The sequence below is a fragment of the Anomaloglossus baeobatrachus genome, chromosome 9, assembly GCF_048569485.1.
Source record: "Anomaloglossus baeobatrachus isolate aAnoBae1 chromosome 9, aAnoBae1.hap1, whole genome shotgun sequence".
NCBI lineage: Eukaryota > Metazoa > Chordata > Amphibia > Anura > Aromobatidae > Anomaloglossus > Anomaloglossus baeobatrachus.
The window spans coordinates 227,132,216-227,150,653 of record NC_134361.1 but is presented as its reverse complement, the minus strand read 5'-3'; the positions used below and the strand labels follow the sequence as shown (position 1 = coordinate 227,150,653).

Genomic DNA, 18,438 nt, shown 5'->3' with positions numbered 1-18,438 from the left:
GTGGTGAGGCCTTTGGGGCGTGGTGAGGCCTTTGGGGCGTGGTGAGGCCTTTGGGGCGTGGTGAGGCCTTTGGGGCGTGGTGAGGCCTTTGGGGCGTGGTGAGGCCTTTGGGGCGTGGTGAGGCCTTTGGGGCGTGGTGAGGCCTTTGGGGCGTGGTGAGGCCTTTGGGGCGTGGTGAGGCCTTTGGGGCGTGGTGAGGTCTTAGGGGCGTGTCGAGGTCTTAGGGGCGTTGTCGAGGTCTTTGTGATGTTGTTGAGGCCTTTGGGGACTCGGCGAGACCTTTGGAGCGTGGTGAGGCCTGCGTGCGTCGTGGTGAGACATGAATCCTACCATGTCACGCAGAGAGACACCCTTCTTTGGGGGTGTCTTACCCCCCCCCCTCTGATGTGTCCGGCTTATGATTAGGCGGTGTCATACAGAGGAATAAGGTGAACGCCCCCAGAGAAGACTCTCTAACGCTTTACTACGAGAGAGGAGAAATAATAGTATTTTCTTTTAAAAAGTTTTATTCAGATCTTTAACCCTTTAATAACCTAAAACATGCTGGAGGTCGTCTGTGAATACCAGTTCCAGGACTATCAATGAACATCAGAGAAACCTAGTGAGAAATAAATAAAATAAATAAATTAATTTTAAATTAATTAATTTATTTAATTAAAATTAATTATTTAATTAAATAAATGACAGCAGTCAAAATGCCATGGACCCCCAAAATAGGCCAGAAAAATGCCACTGCCTATACTGTTGTTTTTTGTTTAATGCTTTCCAATTGCCTTGTAGCAATATCTGTTGTGGGTTTTGTTTACTTTTTTTGCAAAATAAATCAGGTTTTGTGGGGGCAAAAAACCCAAAGTGCAATGTGTAAGGCGGCTTTCACACTACGTTTTTTTTAACATGCGTCCTGAACGTTTTTTTAACGCAAAAAAGTGCAAATGCGTTTTCATTTCAATACATTTGCAATAGACTCACGTCAACATGCGGTCACCTGCGTTATAGTGAGGATCCAGCCAGTTGCAGTTTTTTAACATTTTTTCAAAAACGCCACTTGTAGCGTTTTTGAGCTGCGTCCAAATATTGCAAATTGCTGGATCCTGACTAAACAGCACGCAAACGCATGTGAACACTGGCATGCTGATAGACAGGATCCTGCTTGCTCTACTGAGCATGCCCAGAAACCAGCCTCTGGTTATCAGTCCGTCTCTCCCCCGCCCTCTCTGTCTCTCTCCCCCGCCCTCTCTGTCTCTCTCCCCCGCCCTCTCTGTCTCTCTCCCCCGCCCTCTCTGTCTCTCTCCCCCGCCCTCTCGGTCTCTCTCCCCCGCCCTCTCGGTCTCTCTCCCCCGCCCTCTCGGTCTCTCTCCCCCGCCCTCTCGGTCTCTCTCCCCCGCCCTCTCGGTCTCTCTCCCCCGCCCTCTCGGTCTCTCTCCCCCGCCCTCTCGGTCTCTCTCCCCCGCCCTCTCGGTCTCTCTCCCCCGCCCTCTCGGTCTCTCTCCCCCGCCCTCTCGGTCTCTCTCCCCCGCCCTCTCGGTCTCTCTCCCCCGCCCTCTCGGTCTCTCTCCCCCGCCCTCTCGGTCTCTCTCCCCCGCCCTCTCGGTCTCTCTCCCCCGCCCTCTCGGTCTCTCTCCCCCGCCCTCTCGGTCTCTCTCCCCCGCCCTCTCGGTCTCTCTCCCCCGCCCTCTCGGTCTCTCTCCCCCGCCCTCTCGGTCTCTCTCCCCCGCCCTCTCGGTCTCTCTCCCCCGCCCTCTCGGTCTCTCTCCCCCGCCCTCTCGGTCTCTCTCCCCCGCCCTCTCGGTCTCTCTCCCCCGCCCTCTCGGTCTCTCTCCCCCGCCCTCTCGGTCTCTCTCCCCCGCCCTCTCGGTCTCTCTCCCCCGCCCTCTCGGTCTCTCTCCCCCCGCCCTCTCGGTCTCTCTCCCCCGCCCTCTCGGTCTCTCTCCCCCGCCCTCTCGGTCTCTCTCCCCCGCCCTCTCGGTCTCTCTCCCCCGCCCTCTCGGTCTCTCTCCCCCGCCCTCTCGGTCTCTCTCCCCCGCCCTCTCGGTCTCTCTCCCCCGCCCTCTCGGTCTCTCTCCCCCGCCCTCTCGGTCTCTCTCCCCCGCCCTCTCGGTCTCTCTCCCCCCGCCCTCTCGGTCTCTCTCCCCCGCCCTCTCGGTCTCTCTCCCCCGCCCTCTCGGTCTCTGTCCCCCGCCCTCTCGGTCTCTCTCCCCCGCCCTCTCGGTCTCTCTCCCCCGCCCTCTCGGTCTCTGTCCCCCGCCCTCTCGGTCTCTGTCCCCCGCCCTCTCGGTCTCTGTCCCCCGCCCTCTCGGTCTCTGTCCCCCGCCCTCTCGGTCTCTGTCCCCCGCCCTCTCGGTCTCTGTCCCCCGCCCTCTCGGTCTCTCTCCCCCGCCCTCTCGGTCTCTCTCCCCCGCCCTCTCGGTCTCTCTCCCCCGCCCTCTCGGTCTCTCTCCCCCGCCCTCTCGGTCTCTCTCCCCCGCCCTCTCGGTCTCTCTCCCCCGCCCTCTCGGTCTCTCTCCCCCGCCCTCTCGGTCTCTCTCCCCCGCCCTCTCGGTCTCTCTCCCCCGCCCTCTCGGTCTCTCTCCCCCGCCCTCTCGGTCTCTCTCCCCCGCCCTCTCGGTCTCTCTCCCCCGCCCTCTCGAGAGCTGCGGACACTTGTAACCAAGGTAAATATTGGGTATCCAAGCAAGTTACCCGATGTGTACCTTGGTTACGAGCCTCCGCAGCTGTCAGATGCCGGCTCCCAATCTATCACGTTCAGTTCCACTGACTCCTGATCACATGACTCCAATGCCCGCCCATAAACTTAAAGTGACAGGATCCTGCAAAGTAACACATGCGTTTGCAAGCGTTTTATTTCTGTAAAAGCAGGATCCGCTTTTACAGCAAAAAAACGTTCATGACGCATGCTAAAAAAACCAGTGTGAAAGCCGCCCGATCCCCAGCAGCTGCAGATTAGAACAGAACTTATGTATTTTTTTATAAACCTTTCCTTTCTTCCTTTCTAACTTGTTTTCCTTGTCTCCTGAAAAGTCTCCTTCAAAGTGGTATTGGAAGTTAGTGCCTGTAAGTGCCGCGCTGTGTGTGCCCATCATCACCATGGCACTGTCATTGTAGCCTATCTGCCGTCGGCTTCTCCATACTCTTCTATCTCTCTCCACATCAAATAGCGGGAAACAGAACGACAAATGCTAAAATATTCCAAATTACCACCAATAACCGGCCGTGTGTGCCGAGAGCGCCCGTAATATCCACACCAGGAAGAGGCCGCCCGGCATTGCCCGCCACGCTGTGCTTTTGTCCGTCTGTCTTTCTCACCTCTATCCATTGTTTTGTGCATTAACCGTTTGTTCTCTCTGTTCCATCCGTGTGTGTATAAAGCCTGGTCTGATGCATGCACTGGCGCATTGCATGCTGGAGCCGGTGGAGTTTGCACGAGTGGTATAGTATTACGAGTTATCCTCTTCCTACCTCGCAGATCTGACCCGGGGGGCACCATGAGACCCCCTTCTTTTATTTTGGACTTTTTTTGTTTTTTCCCTCCCCTCCTGTGTGGCCGGGGCGGGGCGCACACCTCCTCCAATAATCCCTGACAATGTCTGCCGCCTAATAGACATTTTCTGCATCTTCCTCTCCTGTCAATGCCAGCTTTACTAACGTACGGCCGAGCCATGTTTTCCCTGCATTTTTTTTTATTTTTTAATTTTTATATTAGATCCACACATCTATTAGTAGAGGAATGGATATTAAACTTTCTTAGAAGTATTTTGTGGGGTTGTTTAAAGTGATATATAGATATAATGTACCGTATTTTATTATAAGACTGCCCTTTTCCTCCCAAAAATTTGGGAGGAAAATGAGGGGTGCGTCTTAAAATCCGAATATGTGCGGGCTGGGCTGCCTGTCTGTGCGGGCTGGGCTGCCTGTCTGTGCGGGCTGGGCTGCCTGTCTGTGCGGGCTGGGCTGCCTGTCTGTGCGGGCTGGGCTGCCTGTCTGTGCGGGCTGGGCTGCCTGTCTGTGCGGGCTGGGCTGCCTGTCTGTGCGGGCTGGGCTGCCTGTCTGTGCGGGCTGGGCTGCCTGTCTGTGCGGGCTGGGCTGCCTGTCTGTGCGGGCTGGGCTGCCTGTCTGTGCGGGCTGGGCTGCCTGTCTGTGCGGGCTGGGCTGCCTGTCTGTGCGGGCTGGGCTGCCTGTCTGTGCGGGCTGGGCTGCCTGTCTGTGCGGGCTGGGCTGCCTGTCTGTGCGGGCTGGGCTGCCTGTCTGTGCGGGCTGGGCTGCCTGTCTGTGCGGGCTGGGCTGCCTGTCTGTGCGGGCTGGGCTGCCTGTCTGTGCGGGCTGGGCTGCCTGTCTGTGCGGGCTGGGCTGCCTGTCTGTGCGGGCTGGGCTGCCTGTCTGTGCGGGCTGGGCTGCCTGTCTGTGCGGGCTGGGCTGCCTGTCTGTGCGGGCTGGGCTGCCTGTCTGTTCGGGCTGGGCTGCCTGTCTGTTCGGGCTGGGCTGCCTGTCTGTGCGGGCTGGGCTGCCTGTCTGTGCGGGCTGGGCTGCCTGTCTGTGCGGGCTGGGCTGCCTGTCTGTGCGGGCTGGGCTGCCTGTCTGTGCGGGCTGGGCTGCCTGTCTGTGCGGGCTGGGCTGCCTGTCTGTGCGGGCTGGGCTGCCTGTCTGTGCGGGCTGGGCTGCCTGTCTGTGCGGGCTGGGCTGCCTGTCTGTGCGGGCTGGGCTGCCTGTCTGTGCGGGCTGGGCTGCCTGTCTGTGCGGGCTGGGCTGCCTGTCTGTGCGGGCTGGGCTGCCTGTCTGTGCGGGCTGGGCTGCCTGTCTGTGCGGGCTGGGCTGCCTGTCTGTGCGGGCTGGGCTGCCTGTCTGTGCGGGCTGGGCTGCCTGTCTGTGCGGGCTGGGCTGCCTGTCTGTGCGGGCTGGGCTGCCTGTCTGTGCGGGCTGGGCTGCCTGTCTGTGCGGGCTGGGCTGCCTGTCTGTGCGGGCTGGGCTGCCTGTCTGTGCGGGCTGGGCTGCCTGTCTGTGCGGGCTGGGCTGCCTGTCTGTGCGGGCTGGGCTGCCTGTCTGTGCGGGCTGGGCTGCCTGTCTGTGCGGGCTGGGCTGCCTGTCTGTGCGGGCTGGGCTGCCTGTCTGTGCGGGCTGGGCTGCCTGTCTGTGCGGGCTGGGCTGCCTGTCTGTGCGGGCTGGGCTGCCTGTCTGTGCGGGCTGGGCTGCCTGTCTGTGCGGGCTGGGCTGCCTGTCTGTGCGGGCTGGGCTGCCTGTCTGTGCGGGCTGGGCTGCCTGTCTGTGCGGGCTGGGCTGCCTGTCTGTGCGGGCTGGGCTGCCTGTCTGTGCGGGCTGGGCTGCCTGTCTGTGCGGGCTGGGCTGCCTGTCTGTGCGGGCTGGGCTGCCTGTCTGTGCGGGCTGGGCTGCCTGTCTGTGCGGGCTGGGCTGCCTGTCTGTGCGGGCTGGGCTGCCTGTCTGTGCGGGCTGGGCTGCCTGTCTGTGCGGGCTGGGCTGCCTGTCTGTGCGGGCTGGGCTGCCTGTCTGTGCGGGCTGGGCTGCCTGTCTGTGCGGGCTGGGCTGCCTGTCTGTGCGGGCTGGGCTGCCTGTCTGTGCGGGCTGGGCTGCCTGTCTGTGCGGGCTGGGCTGCCTGTCTGTGCGGGCTGGGCTGCCTGTCTGTGCGGGCTGGGCTGCCTGTCTGTGCGGGCTGGGCTGCCTGTCTGTGCGGGCTGGGCTGCCTGTCTGTGCGGGCTGGGCTGCCTGTCTGTGCGGGCTGGGCTGCCTGTCTGTGCGGGCTGGGCTGCCTGTCTGTGCGGGCTGGGCTGCCTGTCTGTGCGGGCTGGGCTGCCTGTCTACGCGGGGGCGGGTATCCCAGATGCTCTGACTTCAAAGGATAGCGCCTGGAGTCATCGTGTGTGCAGATGGAGCTCTTGGCTGAAAGCTCCATCTGCACACGCTCCACTCCGGGCGCCATTTCTTTGAAGCCCAGACCGCAGCCACTGCAAAGTCCGCTGACCGCACAGACCCCACTGCTTCTGCCCCCTGTGACTCCACCACTGCTGCCGCCCCTCATCCGGTAAGACAACACCGGAGTTTAAGACGGACTCGGGGTTTTTTTTTGTTGTTTTTACCTTTTTTGATCGCTAAGTTTGGGGTGCGTCTGATAATCCGATGCGTCTTATAAAATGAAGAATACGGTATATATATTTTTGCAATTGATCTTTATTATCTGGACATCAACTATTTTGTTTTTTTATTCTTCTTCAATGCAAATCCCCCCACATCCCCCCCGGGCTGATGTGCCCCGGGGCATCCTCTCCATTAGCAGACATTACAGGATCACCAAGCAAATAGGTGCAGCAGATTTTCGCAGCCCGGTCAGCGGTGGGATTGACCACAGCAAATGGCTGGGGTATATTGACAATCGCAGTGTTTAAATGCAATCTGTCAGTAGGTTTTAATCAGAGGGCACCATGATGTAGGGGATGAGAGCCTGATTTCTGCGATGTCACTTACCGGGCTGCTTTGTCACGGAGGTCTCACGGCCGTCTGACAATCCAATGGCAGCGAGTGCTAGAAGATAACAGAGCTTCGTGGCACACGTTATCTGACAGTTCTCTGTTTCTGCAGCAGTGGACTCTAGTACCCTGGGAACTGTCAGTCCTTATAAGCAGTAGGTATCCTCTGACTTCCTTTATAAACCTCACCCTGGGGTGGTTTGGGTGCTGTTTATAGTTGTTCCTGGCTTTGGGCTGCAGTGGTCGTCTTCTGTTGATCCAGAGACTTCTGTGGTTGCTGCTACTCAGCAAAAGTCAACACTTATCTATCTGATTTGGTTCAGGTGAAAGCCTTCGTATTTCCCCTGTATTGTTTCCTTGATTGTTAGTGGTGTTGACTAGCGCTCATATCCGCCATCCTTACTTAGGACCCTTTTGCCAAGGGAAGACAAGGTCCCAGGTATCCAGCTCGGCGACAGGTGCGGAGCCTGTGTAGGGGCAGTGAGGGTGAGCTGCGGGTTGTCAGGGGTCACCAATTCACCCTTTTCCCTAGCAGTAAGGCATTGCTCTCCCCTTCCTTTGTGTTGTCCTATACAGCTAGTGTAGCCTTTCTCCCCAGCAGTGACATACTTAGTGTAGTATTGATAAAATCAGTGTTTTATCAGCAGGATATTATCACTACAGGACTAGAAGTGTTGTGCCTCTTAGTCCTCCTGCTTGTAGCCCCGCCCCCTTCATTGGCAGTGTACATAGCTGCCAATCAGTGGTTTGGGCGGGGTTATACACAGCTCAGCATCCTGAGCTCTACTAGATCTGTAGAAGTGAAAACTGTGATTGTATGAAAACTACAGCAAGCAGCCCAGTAAGTGACACATCGCTGGTATCGGGGTCTTTGCACCAACATCATAGTGGCCTTAGATTACACCACAAAATCCTGCTGACAGATTCCCTTTAAGGGATGAAATAAGTACAATGTATCAAGTCCGAACTCTGCATTTGTGGCCGAGATCCAGAAATGCAAAAAAAAAAGTAATGCATTTTTGATCCACGAGAAATGTAAGGGTTTCTGTACCGCGCAAAGCCCTGCCCCCATATGTATGAGCGCTCGGCCGATCGTTTTTATCTGACCCCTCTCTCTCCAGACACCCCCATACGTAGGAGCACTCGGCCGATCCTACATTTGGCTGACCCCTATCTCTCCAGACACCCCCCTTACGTATGAGCGCTCGGCCGATCGTTTTTATCTGACCCCTATCGCTCCAGACACCCCCATACGTAGGAGCACTCGGCCGATCATTTTTATCTGACCCCCATCTCTCCAGACACCCCCATACGTAGGAGCGCTCGGCCGATCCTACATTTGGCTGACCCCTATCTCTCCAGACACCCCCCATACGTATGAGCGCTCGGCTGATCCTACATTTGGCTGACCCCTATCTCTCCAGACTCCCCCCATACGTATGAGCGCTCGGCTGATCCTACATTTGGCTGACCCCTATCGCTCCAGACACCCCCATACGTATGAGCACTCGGCAGATCCTACATTTGGCTGACCCCTATCGCTCCAGACACCCCCATACGTATGAGCGCTCGGCTGATCCTACATTTGGCTGACCCCTATCTCTCCAGACACCCCCCATACGTATGAGCACTCGGCAGATCCTACATTTGGCTGACCCCTATCGCTCCAGACACCCCCATACGTATGAGCGCTCGGCCGATCCTACATTTGGCTGACCCCTATCTCTCCAGACACCCCCATACGTATGAGCGCTCGGCTGATCCTACATTTGGCTGACCCCTATCGCTCCAGACACCCCCATACGTATGAGCACTCGGCCGATCCTACATTTGGCTGACCCCTATCGCTCCAGACACCCCCCCCCATACGTATGAGCGCTCGGCCGATCCTACATTTGGCTGACCCCTATCTCTCCAGACACCCCCCATACGTATGAGCGCTCGGCTGATCCTACATTTGGCTGACCCCTATCTCTCCAGACACCCCCATACGTAGGAGCGCTCGGCCGATCCTACATTTGGCTGACCCCTATCTCTCCAGACACCCCCATACGTATGAGCACTCGGCAGATCCTACATTTGGCTGACCCCTATCTCTCCGTACACCCCCCATACGTATGAGCGCTCGGCTGATCCTACATTTGGCTGACCCCTATCGCTCCAGACACCCCCCATACGTAGGAGCGCTCGGCTGATCCTACATTTGGCTGACCCCTATCTCTCCAGACACCCCCCTTACGTAGGAGCACTCGGCAGATCCTACATTTGGCTGACCCCTATCTCTCCGTACACTCCCCATACGTATGAGCGCACAGCCGATCCTACATTTGGCTGACCCCTATCTCTCCGTACACTCCCCTTACGTATGAGCACTCGGCCGATCCTACATTTGGCTGACCCCTATCTCTCCAGACACCCCCATACGTATGAGCACTCGGCAGATCCTACATTTGGCTGACCCCTATCGCTCCAGACACCCCCATACGTAGGAGCGCTCGGCAGATCCTACATTTGGCTGACCCCTATCTCTCCGTACACCCCCCATTCGTATGAGCACTCGGCTGATTCTACATTTGGCTGACCCCTATCTCTCCAGACACCCCCCCCATACGTATGAGCGCTCGGCTGATCCTACATTTGGCTGACCCCTATCTCTCCGTACACTCCCCTTACGTATGAGCACTCGGCCGATCCTACATTTGGCTGACCCCTATCTCTCCAGACACTCCCCTTACGTATGAGCACTCGGCTGATCCTACATTTGGCTGACCCCTATCTCTCCAGACACCCCCATACGTATGAGCACTCGGCTGATCCTACATTTGGCTGACCCCTATCTCTCCAGACACCCCCATACGTATGAGCGCTCGGCTGATCCTACATTTGGCTGACCCCTATCTCTCCAGACACTCCCCATACGTATGAGCACTCGGCAGATCCTACATTTGGCTGACCCCTATCTCTCCAGACACCCCCATACGTATGAGCACTCGGCTGATCCTACATTTGGCTGACCCCTATCGCTCCAGACACCCCCCCATACGTATGAGCGCTCTGCTGATCCTACATTTGGCTGACCAATATCTCTCCAGACACCCCCATACGTATGAGCACTCGGCTGATCCTACATTTGGCTGACCCCTATCTCTCCAGACACCCCCATACGTATGAGCACTCGGCAGATCCTACATTTGGCTGACCCCTATCTCTCCGTACACCCCCCATACATATGAGCGCTCGGCTGATCCTACATTTGGCTGACCCCTATCGCTCCAGACACCCCCATACGTAGGAGCGCTCGGCTGATCCTACATTTGGCTGACCCCTATCTCTCCAGACACCCCCATACGTATGAGCGCTCGGCAGATCCTACATTTGGCTGACCCCTATCTCTCCAGACACCCCCCTTACGTAGGAGCACTCGGCCGATCCTACATTTGGCTGACCCCTATCTCTCCGTACACTCCCCTTACGTATGAGCACTCGGCCGATCCTACATTTGGCTGACCCCTATCTCTCCAGACACCCCCATACGTAGGAGTGCTCGGCAGATCCTACATTTGGCTGACCCCTATCTCTCCAGACACCCCCCATACGTATGAGCACTCGGCAGATCCTACATTTGGCTGACCCCTATCGCTCCAGACACCCCCATACGTAGGAGCGCTCGGCCGATCATTTTTATCTGACCCCTATCGCTCCAGACACCCCCCATACGTAGGAGCGCTCGGCTGATCCTACATTTGGCTGACCCCTATCTCTCCAGACACCCCCATACGTATGAGCGCTCGGCAGATCCTACATTTGGCTGACCCCTATCGCTCCAGACACCCCCCTTACGTAGGAGCACTCGGCAGATCCTACATTTGGCTGACCCCTATCTCTCCAGACACCCCCCCTTACGTAGGAGCACTCGGCAGATCCTACATTTGGCTGACCCCTATCTCTCCAGACACTCCCCTTACGTATGAGCACTCGGCTGATCCTACATTTGGCTGACCCCTATCTCTCCAGACACCCCCCTTACGTAGGAGCACTCGGCAGATCCTACATTTGGCTGACCCCTATCTCTCCAGACACTCCCCTTACGTATGAGCACTCGGCTGATCCTACATTTGGCTGACCCCTATCTCTCCAGACACCCCCATACGTATGAGCACTCGGCTGATTCTACATTTGGCTGACCCCTATCTCTCCAGACACTCCCCTTACGTATGAGCACTCGGCAGATCCTACATTTGGCTGACCCCTATCTCTCCAGACACCCCCATACGTATGAGCACTCGGCTGATTCTACATTTGGCTGACCCCTATCTCTCCAGACACTCCCCTTACGTATGAGCACTCGGCAGATCCTACATTTGGCTGACCCCTATCTCTCCAGACACCCCCATACGTATGAGCACTCGGCAGATCCTACATTTGGCTGACCCCTATCGCTCCAGACACCCCCATACGTAGGAGCGCTCGGCAGATCCTACATTTGGCTTACCCCTATCTCTCCAGACACCCCCATACGTATGAGCACTCGGCAGATCCTACATTTGGCTGACCCCTATCTCTCCGTACACTCCCCATACGTATGAGCGCTCGGCTGATCCTACATTTGGCTGACCCCTATCTCTCCGTACACCCCCCATACGTATGAGCACTCGGCTGATCCTACATTTGGCTGACCCCTATCTCTCCAGACACTCCCCTTACGTATGAGCACTCGGCAGATCCTACATTTGGCTGACCCCTATCTCTCCAGACACCCCCATACGTATGAGCACTCGGCAGATCCTACATTTGGCTGACCCCTATCGCTCCAGACACCCCCATACGTAGGAGCGCTCGGCAGATCCTACATTTGGCTGACCCCTATCTCTCCAGACACCCCCATACGTATGAGCACTCGGCAGATCCTACATTTGGCTGACCCCTATCTCTCCGTACACCCCCCATTCGTATGAGCACTCGGCTTATCCTACATTTGGCTGACCCCTATCTCTCCGTACACTCCCCATACGTATGAGCGCTCGGCTGATCCTACATTTGGCTGACCCCTATCTCTCCGTACACCCCCCATACGTATGAGCGCTCGGCTGATCCTACATTTGGCTGACCCCTATCTCTCCAGACACCCCCCATACGTATGGGCGCTCGGCCGATCCTACATTTGGCTGACCCCTATCTCTCCAGACACTCCCCATACGTATGAGCGCTCGGCCGATCCTACATTTGGCTGACCCCTATCGCTCCAGACACCCCCATACGTAGGAGCGCTCGGCTGATCCTACATTTGGCTGACCCCTATCTCTCCAGACACCCCCATACGTATGAGCGCTCGGCAGATCCTACATTTGGCTGACCCCTATCTCTCCAGACACCCCCCTTACGTAGGAGCACTCGGCCGATCCTACATTTGGCTGACCCCTATCTCTCCGTACACTCCCCTTACGTATGAGCACTCGGCCGATCGTCTTTATCTGACCCCTATCTCTCCAGACACCCCCCATACGTATGAGCACTCGGCAGATCCTACATTTGGCTGACCCCTATCTCTCCAGACACCCCCCATACGTAGGAGCGCTCGGCTGATCCTACATTTGGCTGACCCCTATCTCTCCAGACACTCCCCATACGTATGAGCGCTCGGCTGATCCTACATTTGGCTGACCCCTCTCTCTACAGACACCCCCCATACGTATGAGCGCTCGGCCGATCGTCTTTATCTGACCCCTATCTCTCCAGACACCCCCCATACGTATGAGCACTCGGCAGATCCTACATTTGGCTGACCCCTATCTCTCCAGACACCCCCCATACGTATGAGCGCTCGGCTGATCCTACATTTGGCTGACCCCTATCTCTCCAGACACCCCCCATACGTATGAGCGCTCGGCCGATCGTCTTTATCTGACCCCTATCTCTCCAGACACCCCCCATACGTATGAGCGCTCGGCAGATCCTACATTTGGCTGACCCCTATCTCTCCGTACACCCCCCATTCGTATGAGCACTCGGCTGATCCTACATTTGGCTGACCCCTCTCTCTCCAGACAGCCCCATACGTATGAGCGCTCGGCCGATCCTACATTTGGCTGACCCCTATCTCTCCAGACACCCCCATACGTATGAGCGCTCGGCCGATCCTACATTTGGCTGACCCCTCTCTCTCCAGACACCCCCCATACGTATGAGCGCTCGGCCGATCGTCTTTATCTGACCCCTATCTCTCCAGACACCCCCCATACGTATGAGCACTCGGCAGATCCTACATTTGGCTGACCCCTATCTCTCCAGACACCCCCCATACGTATGAGCGCTCGGCTGATCCTACATTTGGCTGACCCCTATCTCTCCAGACACCCCCATACGTATGAGCGCTCGGCCGATCCTACATTTGGCTGACCCCTCTCTCTCCAGACACCCCCCATACGTATGAGCGCTCGGCCGATCGTCTTTATCTGACCCCTATCTCTCCAGACACCCCCCATACGTATGAGCACTCGGCTGATCCTACATTTGGCTGACCCCTATCTCTCCAGACACCCCCCCCATACGTATGAGCGCTCGGCTGATCCTACATTTGGCTGACCCCTATCTCTCCAGACACCCCCCCCATACGTATGAGCGCTCGGCAGATCCTACATTTGGCTGACCCCTATCTCTCCGTACACCCCCCATTCGTATGAGCGCTCGGCTGATCCTACATTTGGCTGACCCCTCTCTCTCCAGACAGCCCCATACGTATGAGCGCTCGGCCGATCCTACATTTGGCTGACCCCTATCTCTCCAGACACTCCCCATACGTATGAGCGCTCGGCTGATCCTACATTTGGCTGACCCCTCTCTCTCCAGACACCCCCCATACGTATGAGCGCTCGGCCGATCGTCTTTATCTGACCCCTATCTCTCCAGACACCCCCCATACGTATGAGCACTCGGCAGATCCTACATTTGGTTGACCCCTCTCTCTCCAGACACCCCCATACGTAGGAGCACTCGGCTGATCCTACATTTGGCTGACCCCTATCTCTCCGTACACCCCCCATACGTATGAGCGCTCGGCTGATCCTACATTTGGCTGACCCCTATCTCTCCAGACACCCCCATACGTATGAGCGCTCGGCTGATCCTACATTTGGCTGACCCCTATCTCTCCGTACACCCCCCCATACGTATGAGCGCTCGGCTGATCCTACATTTGGCTGACCCCTATCTCTCCGTACACTCCCCATACGTAGGAGCGCTCGGCTGATCCTACATTTGGCTGACCCCTATCTCTCCAGACACTCCCCATACGTAGGAGCACTCGGCCGATCCTACATTTGGCTGACCCCTATCTCTCCAGACACCCCCATACGTATGAGCGCTCGGCTGATCCTACATTTGGCTGACCCCCTATCTCTCCAGACACCCCCCATACGTATGAGTGCTCGGCTGATCCTACATTTGGCTGACCCCTATCTCTCCAGACACCCCCCTTACGTATGAGCACTCGGCTGATCCTACATTTGGCTGACCCCTATCTCTCCAGACACCCCCCCCTTACATATGAGCGCTCGGCCCATCATTCATGCATTGTCAATAGGTAGTGAAGCCGCCGCTGCCAGTGAGCTCTGATGGTTTATCCCGCCTAGAAGCAGAAGAATCAGACATTGAGGTTCTTCTATCCCCTAACTGCAGAGTCGGGACCCCCCCATGTACATCCCCCCCCCCCCCTTATGCATCCGCCGGTCGACCTTCATTTATGGGATGGAGCCTCCAGCAGTCGACGGAAATCTGTGGGACAATCAGGGCAGTTTCCCTGCAGCACTCCCGCAGGAGAGATTTGGAGTGGCCATTTAATTCTGCTACCTGTACGTGCAACACAGGAGCGGCCATGCGGGGCCAATCTATGACCGTCCGGAGCAGAGGACCGGCCCCCGCCTCCCATTTCACTCCGGATAACGCAAAATTACCCAATGGGGTTATAAAAAAAAAATAAAAAAAATTGGGATTTTCCCCACCGCATAAACCACTTAATAAAGATCAAATATACATAGAAAATATATATATATATCTCCCTTGAGCATCCTCCACCAGATACTTGTGTGCTCGCTGAGTAGTGCCCGGTTTCCTCCCCCCCGCTGTGTGGTTATTACTGTCCTCACACTGTGGATATCTGAGACCTTCCATCTCTAGCTGCGCAGTTCACCCTCTTCTGTATTTTTTTTAGTTTTAGTTGTTTTAACATAGATTATTTTTTTTCTATTCACCTGATTGTAAAAAATAATCCTTTACCTTTCTTATTCCCCCCCCACCCCCCGGTGATGACGCTCGGTGTTTGCCGTTTCAGGTGCGTTACCGTCGGGACCACCCATCGAATAGACAGCTGCCCTTCTTCCCTCTGCTGGAAGAACTGATGAAGGACATCAGCGATGGCGCCGCCCTGCTGACCGTGATCCACTTCTACTGCCCGGAGCTGATGAAGCTGGATGGTAAGAGGCCCGGAACTTGTCAGGAGGGTCCCTGGTCATAAACCCACTTCTGCCGTCTCTTCAGTGCACGGCCAGACCTGGCCAATAAAGGGAAGGGGCCATCAATAAAGGGATCCCCTGAACTATGGAAAGTGTCACTGAGGACGGCTGGCAGAGTGGCCCCCTGTATACTGTTCCCCCCCCCCCCTGTATACTGTTCCCCCCCCCTGTATACTGTTCCCCCCCCCCCCTGTATACTGTTCCCCCCCCCCTGTATACTGTTCCCCCCCCCTGTATACTGTTCCCCCCCCCCCTGTATACTGTTCCCCCCCCCTGTATACTGTTCCCCCCCCCCTGTATACTGTTCCCCCCCTGTATACTGTTCCCCCCCTGTATACTGTTCCCCCCCCTGTATACTGTTCCCCCCCTGTATACTGTGCCCCCCCCTGTATACTGTGCCCCCCCCTGTATACTGTGCCCCCCCCTGTATACTGTGCCCCCCCCTGTATACTGTGCCCCCCCTGTATACTGTGCCTCCCCCCTGTATACTGTGCCCCCCCCTGTATACTGTGCCCCCCCCCTGTATACTGTGCCCCCCCCCTGTATACTGTGCCCCCCCTGTATACTGTGCCTCCCCCCTGTATACTGTGCCTCCCCCCTGTATACTGTGCCCCCCCCTGTATACTGTGCCCCCCCCCTGTATACTGTGCCCCCCCCCCTGTATACTGTGCCCCCCCCTGTATACTGTCCCCCCCCTGTATACTGTGCCCCCCCTGTTTACTGTGCCCCCATATTCCTGTGCCCCCCCCTGTATACTGTGCCCCCCCTGTATACTGTGCCCCCCCTGTATACTGTGCCCCCCCTGTATACTGTGCCCCCCCCTGTATACTGTGCCTCCACTGTATACTGTGCCTCCATATTCCTGTGCCCCCACTGTATACTGTGCCCCCCCCCACTGTATACTGTGCCTCCACTGTATACTGTGCCCCCATATTCCTGTGCCTCCACTGTATACTGTGCCTCCATATTCCTGTGCCTCCACTGTATACTGTGCCTCCACTGTATACTGTGCCCCCATATTCCTGTGCCTCCACTGTATACTGTGCCTCCATATTCCTGTGCCTCCACTGTATACTGTGCCCCATATTCCTCTGCCCCCGCTGTATACTGTGCCCCCATATTCCTGTACTCCCACTGTATACTGTGCCCCCATATTCCTGTGCCCCCGCTGTATACTGTGCCCCCATATTCCTGTGCCCCCGCTGTATACTGTGCCCCCATATTCCTGTGCCCCCGCTGTATACTGTGCCCCCATATTCCTGTGCTTCTCTAGTATACTGTGCCCCCGCTGTATACTGTGCCCCCATATTCCTGTGCCCCCGCTGTATACTGTGCCTCCATATTCCTGTGCCCCCACTGTATACTGTGCCTCCATATTCCTGTGCCCCCACTGTATACTGTGCCTCCATATTCCTGTGCCCCCACTGTATACTGTGCCTCCATATTCCTGTGCCCCCACTGTATACTGTGCTTCCATATTCCTGTGCCCCCGCTGTATACTGTGCCCCATATTCCTGTGCCCCCGCTGTATACTGTGCCCCCATATTCCTGTGCCCCCGCTGTATACTGTGCCCCCATATTCCTGTGCCCCCGCTGTATACTGTGCCCCCACTGTATACTGTGCTTCCATATTCCTGTGCCCCCGCTGTATACTGTGCCCCATATTCCTGTGCCCCCACTGTATACTGTGCCCCATATTCCTGTGCCCCCGCTGTATACTGTGCCCCCCATATTCCTGTGCCCCCGCTGTATACTTTCCCCCATATTCCTGTGCCCCCGCTGTATACCGTGCCCCCATATTCCTGTGCTTCTCTAGTATACTGTGCCCCCGCTGTATACTGTGCCCCCATATTCCTGTGCCCCCGCTGTATACTGTGCCCCATATTCCTGTGCCCCCGCTGTATACTGTGCCTCCATATTCCTCTGCCTCCGCTGTATACTGTGCCCCCATATTCCTGTGCCCCCGCTGTATACTGTGCCCCCATATTCCTCTGCCTCCGCTGTATACCGTGCCCCCATATTCCTGTGCCCCCGCTGTATACTGTGCCTCCATATTCCTCTGCCTCCGCTGTATACTGTGCCCCCATATTCCTCTGCCTCCGCTGTATACTGTGCCCCCATATTCCTCTGCCTCCGCTGTATACTGTGCCTCCATATTCCTCTGCCTCCGCTGTATACTGTGCCCCCATATTCCTCTGCCTCCGCTGTATACTGTGCCTCCATATTCCTCTGCCTCCGCTGTATACTGTGCCCCCATATTCCTCTGCCTCCGCTGTATACTGTGCCCCCATATTCCTGTGCCCCCGCTGTATACTGTGCCCCCATATTCCTGTGCCCCCACTGTATACCGTGCCCCCATATTCCTGTGCTTCTCTAGTATACTGTGCCCCCGCTGTATACTGTGCCCCCATATTCCTGTGCCCCCACTGTATACTGTGCCCCCATATTCCTGTGCTTCTCTAGTATACTGTGCCCCCACTGTATACCGTGCCCCCATATTCCTGTGCTTTTCTAGTATACTGTGCCCCCATATTCCTGTGCCCCCACTGTATACCGTGCCCCCATATTCCTGTGCTTTTCTAGTATACTGTGCCCCCATATTCCTGTGCCCCCACTGTATACTGTGCCCCCATATTCCTGTGCCCCCACTGTATACCGTGCCCCCATATTCCTGTGCTTCTCTAGTATACTGTGCCCCCGCTGTATACTGTGCCCCCATATTCCTGTGCTTCTCTAGTATACTGTGCCCCCGCTGTATACTGTGCCCCCATATTCCTGTGCCCCCACTGTATACTGTGCCCCCATATTCCTGTGCCCCCACTGTATACCGTGCCCCCATATTCCTGTGCTTCTCTAGTATACTGTGCCCCCGCTGTATACTGTGCCCCCATATTCCTGTGCTTCTCTAGTATACTGTGCCCCCGCTGTATACTGTGCCCCCATATTCCTGTGCCCCCACTGTATACTGTGCCCCCGCTGTATACTGTGCCCCCATATTCCTGTGCCCCCGCTGTATACTGTGCCCCCATATTCCTGTGCTTCTCTAGTATACTGTGCCCCCGCTGTATACTGTGCCCCCATATTCCTGTGCCCCCACTGTATACTGTGCCCCCATATTCCTGGGCTTCTCTAGTATACTGTGCCCCCATATTCCTGTGCCCCCGCTGTATACTGTGCCCCCATATTCCTGTGCTTCTCTAGTATACTGTGCCCCCGCTGTATACTGTGCCCCCATATTCCTGTGCTTCTCTAGTATACTGTGCCCCCGCTGTATACTGTGCCCCCATATTCCTGTGCCCCCCCCCTGCACAGAGCACTGCTAGGAGCAGAGGTGAGCACAGTGGTGGCGAGCGGTGATCTGCAGCGTGAGCCTGGTATTGAACTGTAGGTGTCGCGCTGCGATCATCGCTCCTCGCCTCTGTGCTCACCTCGGACCTCCGCTCTCGGAAACTGACAGGAGG

General features: G+C 56.7%; 1 protein-coding gene across 1 annotated transcript in view; it reads left to right on the top strand.

Moving 5' to 3' along the window:
- The window catches only part of LOC142251668 (calmodulin-regulated spectrin-associated protein 1-like), a 94,652-nt gene that overhangs the window by 49,910 nt on the left and 26,304 nt on the right, over window positions 1–18,438 (top strand). The window contains 2 exon segments of the mRNA XM_075324677.1: window positions 3,019–3,051; window positions 14,797–14,938. Coding sequence (XP_075180792.1) covers window positions 3,019–3,051; window positions 14,797–14,938 — 175 coding nt within the window.